Source organism: Neolamprologus multifasciatus, chromosome 20 (genome assembly GCF_963576455.1).
Source record: "Neolamprologus multifasciatus chromosome 20, fNeoMul1.2, whole genome shotgun sequence".
NCBI classification, from domain to species: Eukaryota; Metazoa; Chordata; class Actinopteri; order Cichliformes; family Cichlidae; genus Neolamprologus; species Neolamprologus multifasciatus.
This window is the reverse complement of record NC_140458.1, coordinates 22,044,801-22,061,126: the sequence shown is the minus strand read 5'-3', so window position 1 is coordinate 22,061,126 and position 16,326 is coordinate 22,044,801. Positions and strand designations below refer to the sequence as shown.

At 41.5% G+C, this 16,326-nt stretch overlaps 1 protein-coding gene across 1 annotated transcript; it reads right to left on the bottom strand.

The window, feature by feature from the left end:
- Positions 1-47: 47 nt before the first annotated feature.
- On the bottom strand, positions 48-16,305 carry fam50a (family with sequence similarity 50 member A). The gene is made up of 13 exons (XM_085144793.1): positions 16,062-16,305; positions 14,732-14,816; positions 14,513-14,612; positions 9,115-9,236; positions 8,216-8,289; positions 7,783-7,849; positions 5,916-5,977; positions 5,701-5,777; positions 5,066-5,120; positions 4,813-4,861; positions 3,176-3,246; positions 2,084-2,194; positions 48-272 (listed from the first exon to the last, which is right to left on the bottom strand). The coding sequence occupies exons 1-13, from the start codon at positions 16,170-16,172 to the stop codon at positions 264-266; spliced, it is 993 nt and encodes a 330-aa protein (XP_085000919.1). The 5' UTR covers positions 16,173-16,305; the 3' UTR covers positions 48-263.
- Between the last annotated feature and the right edge of the window lie 21 nt (positions 16,306-16,326).

Here is a 16,326-nt window from a genome sequence, read left to right as displayed (position 1 = left end):
TATCAGGTGAGGAAAAACAAGTCATCGCACAAATTTCACCAAAGACCTTTGAGGTGTTAGCCAGGTTCATTTTATTCAGCAGATGTTCTAACAAAGGTTTAGGAGTAATCAACTATGTACACAAAAAAATTTGTTTTTCAAAATAAAACCAATCAAATGTTGAAAAGAAATACTGACATTAAAACAAATAATAGAACAAGTAAAGATGGAAATTAGCAATTATTTGCATTGAGGACCGGACATAGCGATGGAGCATCGGCGTCTCATCGGATCTGGAAAACAAAAAAATATTATGTAACGCCAAAAGAATCAAATACAAACACGCTGATTAGATAGAGTGTATCATGCATGCTCCTCATCAAACTGCCATATTTTTTTCCAGGTCCTGAGGCTGAAAACAATGAAAAACAAATAAGAATAAAAAAATCTCCTTGTGCAATACCGCAAAAGGCCACTAGATGCTCAACAAACACTTGAGCTTTTCCCCTATTCCCACTGCAAACAGTCATCCAGTCATTGGAGTGTCAATAAACTATTTACTCACTAATAATCAATGATAAAGAAATATCTAAATAAGCTGAAACAGCTGCTTATTTAAAGTATTACAGAATTTTGCTCATTTTTAACCCCCTAAGACCCAAACTCTTTCATGGCAAGCATTTTTAATTTCTCTTTGATAATTGGGATGATTGGGACCTGATGAATGTAAAAACAAAGAATTACCTGATTTCTGTTTCTAAGAAAAATGAGAGCCACATATGAGGATATTTGTTTAGAATTTAGATAAAACAGTGGCAGTATAATGTCCTCGTAAGTGGATATCAGGCCCTTGCAGAGCAAGATTTAGTATTTTGGTCTAAATAACCCAAAATGTGATGTTCACATATGTGGATGCCAGGTCCTAGGAGGTTAAAGCAGTTCTGATTATGTTCATTTCCAGCCTCAAAGCCTTTTATTCTTGGACTACTAGAGTTTCCAGAACCATCAAAAGTCAGCCTGAAACCAGCGGTTAGACCTCACTGCTCTGAAGCCGGCTCGTGTAAGAAAGCACTGATGAGGGAAGAAGCTGTACCATGCAGCTTGCAGAGCAGAGTCCCAGAGGTGCTCAGTAAAGTTTCACTACATTTGTAATATATGTGCTTAACAATTGCAATTGCAATGAAAAGCATCTTCTCAGTTACAATGTGACAGTACAAAGCTCTGGACTTCCTTCCAGCATCCCTCTGAACAATTACAAAGAAAACTCGAGCCACAAATCATCCTGTCAGCACGCAGCAATGAGCCTGACGCAGGGAGCAGAAATATCATTATATTTCTCCCATGCTGTTTCTCTTCACTGACTCATCATTGAATCCAGGAGCAACTTTAAAACCCTGCTCATAACTCAGGCCACAGCTACAGTACCACAGCTTTCATGTAGAGCAGCTTGCTCTGACCTTGGATTTTCCCCTTTATTATGCTCTTATAAGGATGCCACAGGATCAGACTGCCAGGTACACTCATAGATTTCCCATGATGCACTGAGCAGTATACATGTACCTTCTTCTTTTCACTCCTCATGTGCTTTTGCCAGCACTGCATGTCATTAACTCTTGTCTCACTGTGCTCTTCATTTTGGTCTTTCCTTTCTCCTCACCTCATTCAGCAGATGGCTGGCCCTGTCTGACCCTGGTTCAGGGTCACTTCCTGTTTAAAGGGAGTTCTTCCCATCCTGCTTTTCACAGGTAATCCAATATTTGGGGTTTTTCTCTCTAATATTGTGGGGCTTTTATGTCCCATATAGAAGCGCCTTGAGATGACTGTCACTGTGAAACAGCACTATATAAATACAACTAAACTGAAACTGAACTGCACACATGGAAGATATATTAGAATAATGAGGTCCAGTCATCTCTCCCCTCTGCCTCGCATTCTGGTGCTCCACCTGCAGTTAATGATGAACCTGAGAAAAGCTGGGTCAGCTTCAAAGCTTTGCTTGCAGCGTTGGTGGTGAGGCCACACAGAGCCAACGAGACTCCAATTTAAAATGAAACTGGGGAAATAACCAGCTGATTAATTTTTGCTTGGCAGAAATGACTCTTACCGTGTATTTGTCCCATTTCTTCTCAGGATCGTATGGCTCCCAGCGACTAGCAGGGAAGATATGCTTGTTCTTCTCATACCAGCTCCTCAGCACCACTTTCCCTGCATGAGACTTGAGGTAAAAGAGCAAAGCCGCACTTAATATTTTTGTTTGTTTTCACAATACAGCATGGATGGAGAATACATTTTACAGAGATATTCAGACATTTCTGTCTCTAAAACCAGTCAGGACAGCCAGACCTCCAAAGCCTTCAAAAATACACAATCCATATGACATCAGACCCCCACTGCTCAGTTTGTGGGTACACAGTGGATCGGACCCATGTGTCTCAGCCCCATATGCTTGGCAAGTCAACAAGTCCAAACGTGGCTCTAGGGTGTGGTATTGGTTTCTTCTACATTCGTGTCAGTGTAAAGATGATTTCTGGGTAAGCAAAATCTGTTTTCAAACTCTGAAAACACAACTGCAAACTACTCAACATTCTTCCTGTCAAAGAGGACAATTTAGGACATTTTAAAGGATTTTTATCCTTCTAAATTCAGTGAAGAGAAAGAAAATCCTACTAATACATGATGAAGAGACTGACTCATTTCAAGTTAGACTTTGCACAGGACAGTAAACTATTAAATTAATGGTGTTTTCACATTTTACAATCAGAATTCAGTGACTTGTGATACTTTTAGACTCCGACACTGATGTATCAGTCCAATTAACAGTGTGTGTCTGTGCCTATTTCTGTGTCAGTTTTACATTTTATCTCCATTTTGGTCCAGAATTGATGCTTGCTTAATTTTTTCAGTCTACCTACATGTAGCGCACTGTCAGAGGCCTTGTTTCTTCTGTTTGCTCTCTCTCTGATCTCGGCTTGTGTCTGACTTCAATATCACAGTCTTTCTGTTCATTCCTCTATAATCTTATAAACTCCCTTTCCTGTATCAGATACACAAATATTTCATCTTTCTTATGAGTATTTTTAATCAAAGCAACTGTAGAAACAGACTTATGAAATTTCTTTTTTTGAGTATTTTAGGAATAGTTCTAATCAGCTAAAAAAAAGGAAACCGTTTCCCATAAACTGTTTTTCCCTCTCACCTCATCTTTCTCCACAGTGGCATCATTGACCAATCGGATATCATCGTGGACATCAAAGCTGAACAGAGGGCCTGCGGAGAAGAAATATCAACTGGGTGAAAAAGCAGAAAACTAAGAAGCATGAGGCATTTAAGAAAGAAAGAATTTCCAACACATAATTGTCTCGTGATATTACAGAGACTATAACATCCCCCATGGGCCCAGATTTAACCCCTATAGGGCTGGTGGAGGGACTCTCTGCTTTTGTTTCCAAGCTCCTTAGACTATCAAAGTGCAGTGATTAATGAGACTGTTAGAATGAAGCCTGAATGTTATAACTAGTGATGAGATTTCCGGCTCTTTTTAGAGAAACGGCTCTCTCGGCTCCGAACCGGCTCTTCAGGTTGTTTTGTTGCTTTAATTAATTTATTATCAACAACAATATATACCTGTTACCACACACCAAATCTGGTCGATGGTACTTCCTGGCTTGTGTAGCCACTAGTTAACAAAAGCTCAACACTGAGCTTAGCATCCTGGAGCACTTCTGTTGTGCTTCAGAATTTGCATTTGTTTTGGAGTTTGTACGTGCTTTGTCTCTAGGGGCCACCGTAAATATACATTTATTTAATTACTCCACATAAAATGTAATAAATAAACTATAAAATACAAAAAACAACTTTTTACATTTCAACTTTTAACTATTTAAATTTTCAGCTTTTTCCTTTTAAACACATTTAAAGTGAAACAGCACAAAACACTGCAAACCAAAACACAATTAAATATATATTAAAATATGCAAAAGAAAAAAAAGATGCACATTCTCTGTCATATAGGCCTGGGATGATTTTTTGGGAGAATGTTTTCCTGCTTGGAATTGCATACATAGGATTCACTGCATGAATAAACCTTCTGAATCCTTTATCATCCGCAACTGAAAATAGTTGTGGATGATTACTATACCTTTCTAATGTGACGTTGTTGTCCCTGGCTCTCTTTCTCTCTCTTTCCCTCCTGCTCTGTTCCTGTGCTACTGCGAGTGTAACTACTGCCCCTCCCCCCTCTCTCCCAGCGCAAAGCACAAGGCTCACGTGCGGAGTGAAGCGGAAAAAAAGTGCGAGAGAGGGTGAGAGAAAAAAAACCGGCTTGCATCGTTCATTCAAAGATCCGGCTCTAAGAGTCGTTTCATTCGCGACCGACACATCACTAGTTATAACAGATTAAGGGTAGCTAAATACGGACAATATTCCTGGTCTCATGCTTTCCTCTTTAGACACCCGCAGTCTAAAGCAACAACATACAAACATGTCCAGAATCAAATCCCCCGTCCACTTATCGCAATTGGACGAGCTGTGCTATTTAACTTTAAATTGAACATGAAATATTGTGTAAAAAAGGAATGACACAAAATGCTATTAGTTTAAAAACAAGGATTAATAAACACTAAACCACAGTTGATTTCTAACAAAACATTCTGGTTTAATGAAGGACTATTTATTTTTGGGCCTTTGTGTCACATGTCACTGTGGCTTGGTTCATCTTTTATATACACTCTATAGCACAACAAAAATGTTTTATATTAGAGCTTTTCTATCGTCTGTAGCAGGAAATTGGGATATTGTATGTCAACAGTGTGGAAGCTGTTGATGCCTGATTACCTGATTTGCCTCTGGCTTTGGTCACAATGAAGTCATAAAAACTGTGATGCTGAAGGAGACAAGGAGACAAACAACTTTACATCAAAAACAAAATTCTCTTTCCGATTACAATCTACTAGTGCGACTACACTTAACTATCAAAGTGAATTTGAATGGCGCACAGGTGTTTAAACAAGAGAGGGAGGAAAAAAGGGAAAAAACAAAGTTAAGCAAAAGTTTGGCAGCAGTTAACTGGGTGTGTCACAGCACTTACATGTGGGATTATCAGATCTTCTTTGATGTACATCAGTTGCTCTACTCCAGCAGATCTGTAGAAAAAAATCCCATTTATCATTTTGTCACATCCATTAACTCCAAGGTGCCTTTTTTTTAATGCCTCCATGGGAACTGAAATAAAACACTGGGGCTGACAGCAATGCTTCAGTTTATCGCTCTAGTGATAAAAGATGGAGAAACTGAGAAGAACACATGATGTGCGCCAAGTCAGTTCTGGCAAGTCAGAAATTGGCCAGATGTTCACTGCAGGAGGTCTCTTACAGACAGCACTTACACCACTGTCAAAGCTTTTTTGCAACTGTTTGGCTAAACTACAGAAAAGCTTCTATTTGGGCTGATGGAAAATATTCTTTTCTTTTCAAACTCCCCTAAAATCTTTTTTTCCTTACACAGACAACATCTTAGTTTGTTTTTCTTCACTCTACTTTTACTCATCGGAGTCAATTTCAGATGATGCCGCATTCAGTTATATAATGGCCTGTAGTGATGAACACTCCCACCATGGTACCTTCTTTTCGTATGGCATAACTGCAGCTACTTTTGTAAGTACCTGCATTCTCAAACAGTCTGAGTGAAAAACAAAAATGATCCTATTTTCATGTCTAAACTCACCGGAGCTCGCTGAAGTCCTTTCTGAGGACTTCCAGGGCTTTCTGCAGGAAGTTCTGAATGGTGTTACCTTTCTTCATCTGAAGCAGAAATACACAAACGGAGAGAAAACAAAAGCATGAGGAGAGAAACCGATGTGTAAAGTGTTGAAACACACGGTGCGGATAACATTTTTTTTCCTCCTTAAAAACCTCAGTGCCAGTTGGTTCAATCTTTACCTTGACAGTTTTCCGATGTCCAGAGCCGTCCCAGTAACTGAACGTAATCTCAATCTCTTCATCTGATGACACAGATGTACACAGTTATTACAGATTTAGAGAGACATAGGGTTGCGCATTGCTGTACTGCCACACTGATTTCATAATAATGCAATAGCAACTTTTTAATTAGGATGTCCGTTTTCAGATCACCGGGGCCCTGCAGCCTGATGCACACTGCACCCAGCCCCTGCAATACCTTCTACAGGTAATGAGGCCACAAGAGGGCGAGTCTAGTCTCCGTGACCGGACCGCACGGGCTAGACGCAGACACAGACATCCAGTGAAGCTCAAAGACCTTGGTGGTTGTAAAGAAGGCCCAACAGTGTCTCCATTTTCTGAGAATTCTCAGAAAAATGGACGTGAAGAGGGAGCTGCTGATTGTCTTCTACCGTTGCTCCACTGACATGCTGCATCTGTGTGTGGTTCTCCAGCTGCACCATGGCACACAAAAAAGCACTACAGAGGGTCATTAATATGGCCCCAAAAATCATTGGACATCCTCTTCCCTCCCTGAAGGACCTGTACAGCATCCTACAGGACTGCACACATCCAGGACACCAGGTGTTTAACCTGCTGCTGTCTGGCAGGAGATTCAGGCTGCTGATGTCTCGGACAAACAGACTCAAGGAAACCTTTACAATAGGGCAATAGCTTTGTTAGCTCAATGCTAACAGCTGACCTCATTGGCTACCTCCCTGGTGTTTTTGTTTGTTTTGTTTTTGTTTTGGGGGGCAATAACATAACAACAATAATAATAATAATAATAATGTGCAATAAACATTCACTCATTCTTTTATTTATTTATTAAGTCATTCCTTTTTTTGTTCATATCTTTCTTGCACTTTTAAAAGAATCTACTTTAAGTTACTGTGTTGTGTGTAGTGCCAACGTGGGACGCTTTCCAACTTCGTTGTACTATTGTACTAGGTATGACTGTCCAATGACAATAAAGAGTTATCTTCTCCTAAAGCTTGGCAAATAAGTGTTGTTCCTGGCTCTGAATCACTCTTTGTCTGGCCCTCACCCAGGACTAATATGACTTGGGAGACACTTGGCAAAAGCACCTAACCACATTGTTTCTAGGAAATCCAAGTATACACAAACTGCTCCACCACAATAAGGTGGAGGATGTGGCTCCTCCGACAGAACTTCAACAGCATTCTGAGGGTCAGTGAGTCTGAATGGACCGTGTTCCTAACCTCCACTGCTGAAGCGGCTGCATGGAGCTGTGGCTAATACTTGTAGTGGTGGTAATCCCTGAACCAGATGGTAGACACCAGAGGTGAAGGGGGCTTTCAAGCTCAAGGAGGAGTCTTATCGAGTACCAACTGCCCGAGAAAAGTTTGGCTGTGGCGGTTGCTGGTGTGGGACGAGTTCAGTGAAGTTGTACAAAAAAAAGAGTTGAGTTCTGCCTCACAGCGATCATGGCAGTTGAACTTTGACCGTTTTCATTGTACTAGTCTGCGTGCAAACATAGAGACCTTCAGAGCCATTCATTCAACGGCTCTGGGGATTTCAGGAGGAAAACAGTTCCCATTGTTATTTAAAGGTTGTGAGATGACGGTTAGGCGGCTGGGTCAGAGTAAACAGCGATGTGCACAGCACCTTGTCACACTGCCACTAGCACAGTGACACTCCCATTGCAAAGAACTAAAAAACATGCTGGGCTCAGGGGAAAACACTTTGGTCGGCACTTCACTTTGAGGAAAGTGTCAACTGTCCTCACGGAAAACATCCAAAATGGATCATTGTGTAGCTCCTGCCTGCCTCCTTGTATTCAGCATTAAAGTGATCATATTACTTACTTTGTAATCCTGATACTCACTCTTAATTTTCTCCTGTTTGAGCTCCCACTCCTGTCTGAGCTCCTCTCTGAGCCGGTTCTCCTCCTCCTGAGTACACAAAGCCCATCAGTGGAGCAAAAATACTTACAAACAAGTTTGACATTTAAAGAAGATCAGATTATAGAAGATTGACAACACCACCGACTGATCAACAGTGACATTAACTCTTAACTTTTGAGCTACAATTATTCAGAAATCTGTTTGTTATTTTGCTGACATGGACAACTGACAATGAAGTGGAGCTACTTCATCACTTCTTAGCCTTCGCATTTCTTAAGATTTGCAGTGTCTGGCAGCTTGTCAGGTAAAATAGAGCACAGCTGAACATACATGCGGAGCTAAGAATAGCCAGAAGTGCAACCATATTATGTTATCACACGCTCATGAAGTTAATGTGATTTACAACCACCTCACCTCTCTGTCTCGATCAGGCAGGAAACTTGTGTCCACATCTGGATTTTTCCCCAGTTTTTTCTTCTTGACTGGATCTACAAGACAAAACCAAAGATCAATAAGAAATCATGTGACATCTAGATTATTTATGTTTTAGCAGTACAAGAAAAAAAAAAAATCACAGTTATTAAGCAGACTTCCAATCCAAGACTGTGTTAGTCACTAAGTCTAATTAAGACTCCTACAATCTCTAATGAGAAAGACCAAACCAAGTCACTGTATATATGAAGATAGACAAGGCCATCATGACTGAAACCCCATTGTGGAGCCGTAAACTGAGGCCATCTTTGAGGGGTGGCTCAAGATTTTCGCACATTAACTTTTGATCTTTCTGGAATTTTATTTGGCAATAAGAAAATAACTGTGATCACCACCATCAGTCTGCACTTGTTGCCTCACGGTGGTGACGAAATCTCTGAGTGGGGTGTTTTGTTACCTTTAATCTGTATGAACACACAGAAAAGACTTTGGCTGCTCCTGCACCACTGCTGCTCTTAACATAAATCTTATGCTTACACGTCGGGTCTGGCCAGCAGTACTGAGTATTATCAATCCCTCTAATCTGATGATCTAAACGACTTGTAAGGAGTGATGTATAACTAATTGTATAGTTCACACAAAGAGAAGCGACAAATCAACAAGTTCAAATTAACATTTAACAAGTATAACGAGATCTCTGCCGTTTCTGGAATTTAGTTTAGTCTCCCTGCAGGGCTCGGTCTGAACATGTTCATTTCAGCAGTAAAGCTCTGACCTAATCTAACAGATTTAGAAGAGATTTTAAACAAAGTCACAGATAAAGAAAGAAAACTGCTTCAGATGACTGAGGCCTTAACATCCCAAACAGAACGAATGCTCACAGTCTTGCTCTTCCTCTTCATCCTCCTCCTCCTCTTCCTCGTCCTCGGGATTAAATGACAAGCTGGCTATTTTCCTCTTCTGCTCCTCCTTTCTCTTTTTCTCTTTCTGCTTCTCGAGCTTGCTGGAAAGAGAAGAGAAAATATAAATATTGACCCATCGAGACACAAGAGGGTGTCAGTGAAAGCAAATACATACAGTCATACAGTTATTTGCTGCTGAGCTTGGCTGAGCTGAGCTAGAGCCCAGAAAAGAAAATTTACTGTTTACATGTTGTGATAAGCTGCTTGTAGGTTTCATATGTTTGGCAACGCAATTCAGGTTGGACAGCACCAAGGAGTGTTATTCATCTGCATTTTATTTGGGTCCTTAGAGGGACTGCTTAGAGTTTCCTTAAACTGTTCACACACACGTGCACTGAATTTGTTCTTTCTGTTGACCAAAACGAACTTGCCTGTATTTAATGATCTGGCAGCATTCCTTCACAAATGCCGAATTACTGCCAACTTAGTAAGAATACACATGTGAGGCATCTGGTGAGAATTTTAAAAGCAAGAATTTAGAAGAGTTTGTTTCCAAGAAGCCCAACATTTCAAAAACAGGATCTGCAGGTCGGTGCACAGTCTGCATTCTTTCTGTTTCATCTGCACGGAGACTAACAGCCAAGATTTAAAAAAAGAAAACATTGATTTCAATTCAGCTGAAATAAAATTATTACGGTGCACATAACTGAAGCGAGGAAGCTCCTGAAGTAGAAGGGTAACGTGTTGCTTACCAAAAAGCTAACAATTTCCATGGGATGTACACACAGACATCAGATACATTTCAGAAGAACTGAACTCAGGAACTACATTCACTATCCATCAATGTAAATTAGGCCATTTTAATAGTTTGATAAGCCAGTAAACAATAAAACAAAACAAAAAAAGTACATCACAATTTTCTGTGACGCAGATGACATCTTCCATAACTTTTAGTCCAAAGCTCAAAGATAGCAAATTTTGTAATCTGGTATTTAAATGTTTGGTATTTATGTTTAGCAATTATTTCCCAGAATGCATGAATATTATTAGCCTGAAAAATGTGTGGGTACCTCACAAGTAGAAGGTTAAAAGTAAGAAAGGAAATAAATAAATAAACTTTTTTTTTTTAATTTGATCATTTGGCGACCTCTTCTGGAGGGAGCAGAGTTTGAACCACTGCTGCTGGAACGCTTCCTTTTAGACCACATCATTAAGCAGTACACAAAAGGACACCCCACAGCTGGTTCTCTGACATTTACTGTCATTACTTCCGGCGCCGCTCCGAGCTGGCAGCCAGTATCAGCAGCTCCGACCTGACCGAGTCCTTTTTTCTCTTTAATAGTTGTTTCTTTGTTTTTGTTTTTGGACTGTTGTCCCCCACAATGCTCAGAGATCTATGGACAATCGTGTTCTTTATTACATTATTTACGGCGTTTGTGTCCGGAGAGCGCGTGGAGGTCCGACCTCCCATTGTTTACAGCAGGGATCAGTTGTTAGGCCTCGGAGCCTCCGCTGCCCTGCCTACCGCCGAGCAAGCCAACATCCCCCACGAGGTGAGGAGGAAGAGACATGGTACTCGGGCCGGGATCGGGCGTCGCAGTAAAGTTAGGAGGTACCGGCCAGCGATTCCATCTATTATTATGGGGAATGTGAGATCTCTCCCCAAGAAAGTAGACAAACTAGCGGCTCTTACCCGACATCAGAGGAGCTACAGGGAGTGCAGCCTGATGTGCTTCACAGAGTCGTGGATAACTGCGCTAACTCCGGACTCACACGTAAACATAGATGGTTTTCATCTGATCCGGGCCGACAGAACAGCGGAGAGTGGTAAGAAGAGAGGAGGGGGTCTGGCTGTGTTCGTGAACGATAGATGGTGTAACTCTGGGCATTTATCTATCAAATAGACGCTATGCTGTAAGGACATTGAGCTGCTAACAGTTAGCATGAGACCGTACTATCTACCGCAAGAGTTTACACACGTCATTATGATAGCTGTGTATGTCCCGCCCTCTGCTAACACTACAGCAGCCTGTGAGGTCCTGCACACTGTAACAAGCAGACTCCAAACACAGCACCCTCAGGCCCTTTTCCTGATCTCTGGGGGCTTTAATCACATCACATGTCCTCCACTCTCCCCACCTTCACCCAGTATGTTACCTGCCACACCAAAGACAATAAAACATTGGACTTATTGTATGCCAACACCAAGAAGGCATACAACTCATTACCTCTCCCTCCCCTGGGGGTCTCAGATCACAACCTGGTTCATCTCCAGCCTGTGTATAAACCTCTAGTACACAGAGAAACAGTTGTGAAACGCACATTAAGCAAATGGTCGGCAGAGACAGAAGAGGCCCTGAGGGACTGTTTCCGTTCTACTGTGTGGGACAACCTCTGCAGCCCTCTGGAGGATGACCTCAACAGCATCACAGACTGCATTACGGATTACATGAACTTCTGTGTGGACAACACCGTACCCATCAAAAAGGTACGTTGTTTTTCTAACAACAAGTCATGGATAAATTCTGAAATTAAGGCTCTCCTCAAGGAGAAGAAGAGAGTCTTTAGATCTGGAGACAAACAGGAGCTGAGAGTTGTCCAGAAGAAGCTGAAATGGAAGATAAGGCAAGGGAAGGAAAACTACAGGAGGAAGATGGAAGAGCAGCTGCAACAGGACAACATCAGAGGGGTTTGGAACAGCCTGAAGACAATCTCAGGACAAAAACCAACCCCCCAGGCTGCAGGAGACTTGGGGTGGGTGAATGACCTAAATAAATATTTTAATAGGTTTGATCAAACACCCACCCCTCCCCCAGCATTGTCCCCCCTGCTGCAATCTCCCTCATCTTCAGGGCCTGCCTGTCTTTCATCACAGGACTTCACACCTCTCAGCTCCCAGTCATTACACCCACCCCCGGCTTCTGTGGACTCCAACATACACCCAACTCCCCCAAAATCCACTCTTTCTATCTCAGCACTTCAAGTGAGGAATGAGCTTCACAAGATCAAGGTGCGGAAGGCTGCAGGTCCAGATGGCATCAGCTCGAGGCTCCTGAGATGCTGCGCAGATGAACTGTGTGGCATCCTAGGTTATCTGTTCAACCTGAGCCTGTCACTGGGGAAAGTACCACAGCTGTGGAAGACCTCCTGTGTGGTACCGGTACCAAAGACCTCCCATCCTAAGGACCTCAGCAGCTACAGGCCGGTAGCCCTGACATCACATCTGATGAAGACCCTCGAGAGGTTGGTACTAAACCATCTGCGCCCCCTGGTGAGGTCTTCATTGGATCCGCTGTAGTTTTCTTACCAGCCTGGCATCGGGGTGGAGGACGCCATTATCTACCTCCTGCACTGAGCTCTGACTCACCTGGAGAAGCCTGGAAGCACTGTGAGGATCATGTTCTTTGATTTTTCCAGTGCTTTTAACACCATCCAGCCACGACTTCTGAGAGAAAAGCTGGAGCTATCGGGAGTGGACCACCACATGTCCCAGTGGATACTGGACTACCTCACAGAACGCCCACAGTATGTGAGGACACAGGGGTGTGTCTCTGATACGTTGGTCTGCAGTACGGGGGCCCCACAGGGAACTGTGCTGGCACCGTTCCTCTTCACCCTCTACACTGCAGACTTCTCCGTCAACTCCCCACGCTGCCACCTACAGAAGTTCTCTGACGACTCTGCCATAGTCGGCCTCATCACAGGTGAGGAAGACAGAGTACAGACAGTGGACTCTGAACTTTGTAGACTGGTGTCAGCAGAACCACTTGCTGATCAACGCCGGGAAAACGGAAGGAGTTGGTGGTGGACTTCCGGAGATGCAGACCCACCACACTGACACCAGTGAACATCCAGGGAGTGGACATTGAGATAGTGGACTCTTATAGGTACCTGGGTGTTCACCTGAATAATAAACTGGACTGGAGCCACAACACTGATGCTCTTTACAGGAAGGGTCAGAGCAGACTCTACCTGCGGAGGCGGCTGAGGTCATTTGGAGTACAGGGAGCGCTTTTAAAGACCTTCTATGACTCTGTGGTGGCATCCGTCATTTTTTACAGTGTTGTATGTTGTATGAGGAAGGACATTTCCGCAGGTCCTTCCTCCCTGCAGCTGTCAGACTGTACAATCAAAACTGCTCCCAACAAACATAGATGTTTACATCTGCGCTGTAACTGCAATAATTCAATCAACCAATTCGCACTACAACCTGGTTTGCCTCTTATCTGTAGTTAATTTTATTTAATTTAATAACTGTACAGTACTCTGTTTATAGTAACCATTGTCCTTAATGTAAATATCTAAGAAAAATTGTGTATGTTTCTGTTCTGTGTACTGTTTGTTTGTATATGTGTCTTTCTGGCTGCTGTTACAACCACATTTCCCCTTGTGGGACAATTAAAGGATTATTCTATTCTATTCTTCTATTTACACACCACACCACCAAGGAGAGTTCAGCCACAGACCAGATGCTACATTATCTGGATACACTTATCCTAACTTGGGTAATCCTCTCATTAATTTCAGCGTTTCCCCTCCACATTCGCACGACAGGGCTGACCCTGGTTGCATCTAACTAATCACAAATATGGATAAGTATCCTCGCAGCAGAGCGACTGATTTCATAAAAGAAGACCAAATTATACTGCAGGAAAATATGACAAGGTAAAACACATAATAGAAACTGAAATTCACACGGCAATGTGAGTGTGAGGAAAAGCACTGTGGAGTGTTACAGTATTAAAAATGTGCACTTTAACTGCTCCGGTCAGTAAGACTGGAAAACAGCTGCTATATTCAGAAGAAAGAAAACAAAACTGACTGTGTGAGTCAACAGACTTATCAATATCACAACTCTATTAATAGGACATGAGAGAATCTGATGGATAGCAATAAATTATTTCTGCAGCATTGGTGCAGTTTAAGAGAATAAAGAATTCATATTAAAAGAAAATTCAAACGCAGGCTTAGTCTACATGCAAGTTTGATATGAGGTAAGCAAATACAAACAGGCGCTCTATGTTAGGATCATATATTAATTGATTAATAATTAATTAATTATTGCTCATAGAATAAAACTGCTGTAAAACCATTCGCAGACAATAGGAATCAAGTAATAAAGTGGTGTTTAAGAATCTATGTCCATCTGTGCTCGTTGGGCAAAAACAAAAACTTTAGACCCTCCTCCAAATGTCCACGCCCAGAAGTCTGGCTGATCTTCTGGGAACGGTGACGCTAATTTCTGGAAATGTAGTTGTTGTTAAATTACTGGAAAACCAGCTGTTTTCCTCGCCCAGGGTGAACCTTGAATTTAACCAGATAAGACTGAATCCTGGATCGTAACAGAGGCCCCAGAGCATCAGTAAGAAAAACTCACAGCTGGAGTTCCTTGGACTGCTCCTTCTTGGCCAGCTGTTTCTCTCGCTCTTTTACCAGCGCCTCCTGCTTGGCTTTCATATCATTCAGTGTCACCAGACCTGATCAAGAGATTTAAGAGAACAAAGAAACAAACAAAAACCACAACAGGTAAATTAAAAAGTAAGCAAGAATGCCAGAAACAAATCATCCTAATCTAAATATAACACAACACACTCACCAACTGTGCTGGACTTCAGCTCTGCCTCTACAGCATCATAGTGAGCCGAGAACTTCTTGTCAATGTTGGACTTGACCATGTTGTCCTATGAGAAAACACACACACACACACACACACACACACAGTGAAGGCTCAGTGAAGAGCAGGTCAGGCATGTTGTTATCCTGGTGTGGTCACTAGGAGATACTGTGTAGTATCGTGATATTTTGTTTGCTAATAATGTATCGATACAGGGACAGCAGAAATAGATATTTTGTTACAAAAAGGTTTTTGTGCTCTGACTTCAGAACATGTTGATCCTTTTTCTGAGCAAGAATCCTGACATTCCTTCACTGTCCAAATGTGTTTAACTTTTTTTTTGGCAGCATAAACATGACAGTTTACTTATTTTAATTTAAGACATGTTTTATTTTAATTAAGTTTAAAACTTTTTTTATTTAATGTAAAATTATATTTTGTTTTAATTTACTTTCAAATTCTTCAGTTGCTGAAGGGGCTGCATAGTTTTCATAAATTGCATAGTTCAGAATAGCTATAATTGTACCAGATGGTTGCATTCGGTTAAGTTGGACTAGACTGTAATACAAACCGTTCAAGTTTGTCAACAATAAAACTGACTGAAATGAGAGAAAGACTGAGTGTGAGACTTTGATATTAGATAAAATGAATATTGATAAAGTTTACCTTTATGTACAGAATCTGAATATCGCAAAATATTTTTAAAAATTGCAATAATATCGTATCGTGCGTTAAGTATTGTGATAATATCGTATCGTGGGATGTATGGTGATTCCCACCTCTAGTGGTCACAATATTAGAACAGATCAGAGAGCCCTTACAGCCTTTGTCTCAAAAATCTTAGAATTGAAACAGAAATTTGGACAAATCTCTCATTTTAATTATTTTTTCCCATGTTTTATGCTATTATAACGGTAAAGTAGTTTGTTTTGTGTGTATAAATACCTGGATCGAACTACATTGAAAAAATTTATTATGTATCTGTGTATCTTGATGACACAGCAAATTAGCTCATAATACTGCTGATCACCATAAGCTAAACTCAGCACAGTAGTAATGCACAGCATTACTACTGTGCTTAAATAGCAATACATTTTTTGTGAGAGATGTATGCCCCCTAAAATCGTCACAGATCCATCCTGGCCACCCCACTGACAATTTCCTGGTTCCGCCACTGTGCTTCACTCGCTTTTCTGCCGGCCTTACGCGACTGCGTTCTGTCGTTTTGACCACTTATAAAAGGCTGAAGTAGCTCTCATTGACACTGAACTATTATTGAACTTGTTATAATCAAGAGGGAGAAGTTCCAAACCTCTGCAATCTTCTGCTTTAGTTGCTCCAGCTGCTCTCTTTCTTTTTCACGCTTCTTCATGAGCTGCATGGCCCTGCCAGCCTCACTGGCAGCGCCTTTGTACTGCGCCATGTTTTCAAAATGAGCTTAAAAAGATATTTGTTCAAATACAAGATTAATAATAAAATCTCTCAGAGACTTTTCCAGAACTGTAAAGACAGCGTACCTCGCAAATCACAACAAGAAAAATGGCGACGGCGAAGTGCATGCCGGGTAGCTACGTATT

Excerpts from the sequence above, each read along its gene's own strand:
- fam50a (XM_085144793.1), bottom strand. The coding sequence starts at position 16,172 with ATGGCGCAGTACAAAGGCGCTGCCAGTGAGGCTGGCAGGGCCATGCAG. Across the intron at positions 14,817-16,061 it reads TAAAGCAGAAGATTGCAGAG|GACAACATGGTCAAGTCCAA; the intron begins GTTTGGAACTTC and ends GTTTTCTCATAG. Across the intron at positions 14,613-14,731 it reads GCTGAAGTCCAGCACAGTTG|GTCTGGTGACACTGAATGAT; the intron begins GTGAGTGTGTTG and ends TCTCTTGATCAG.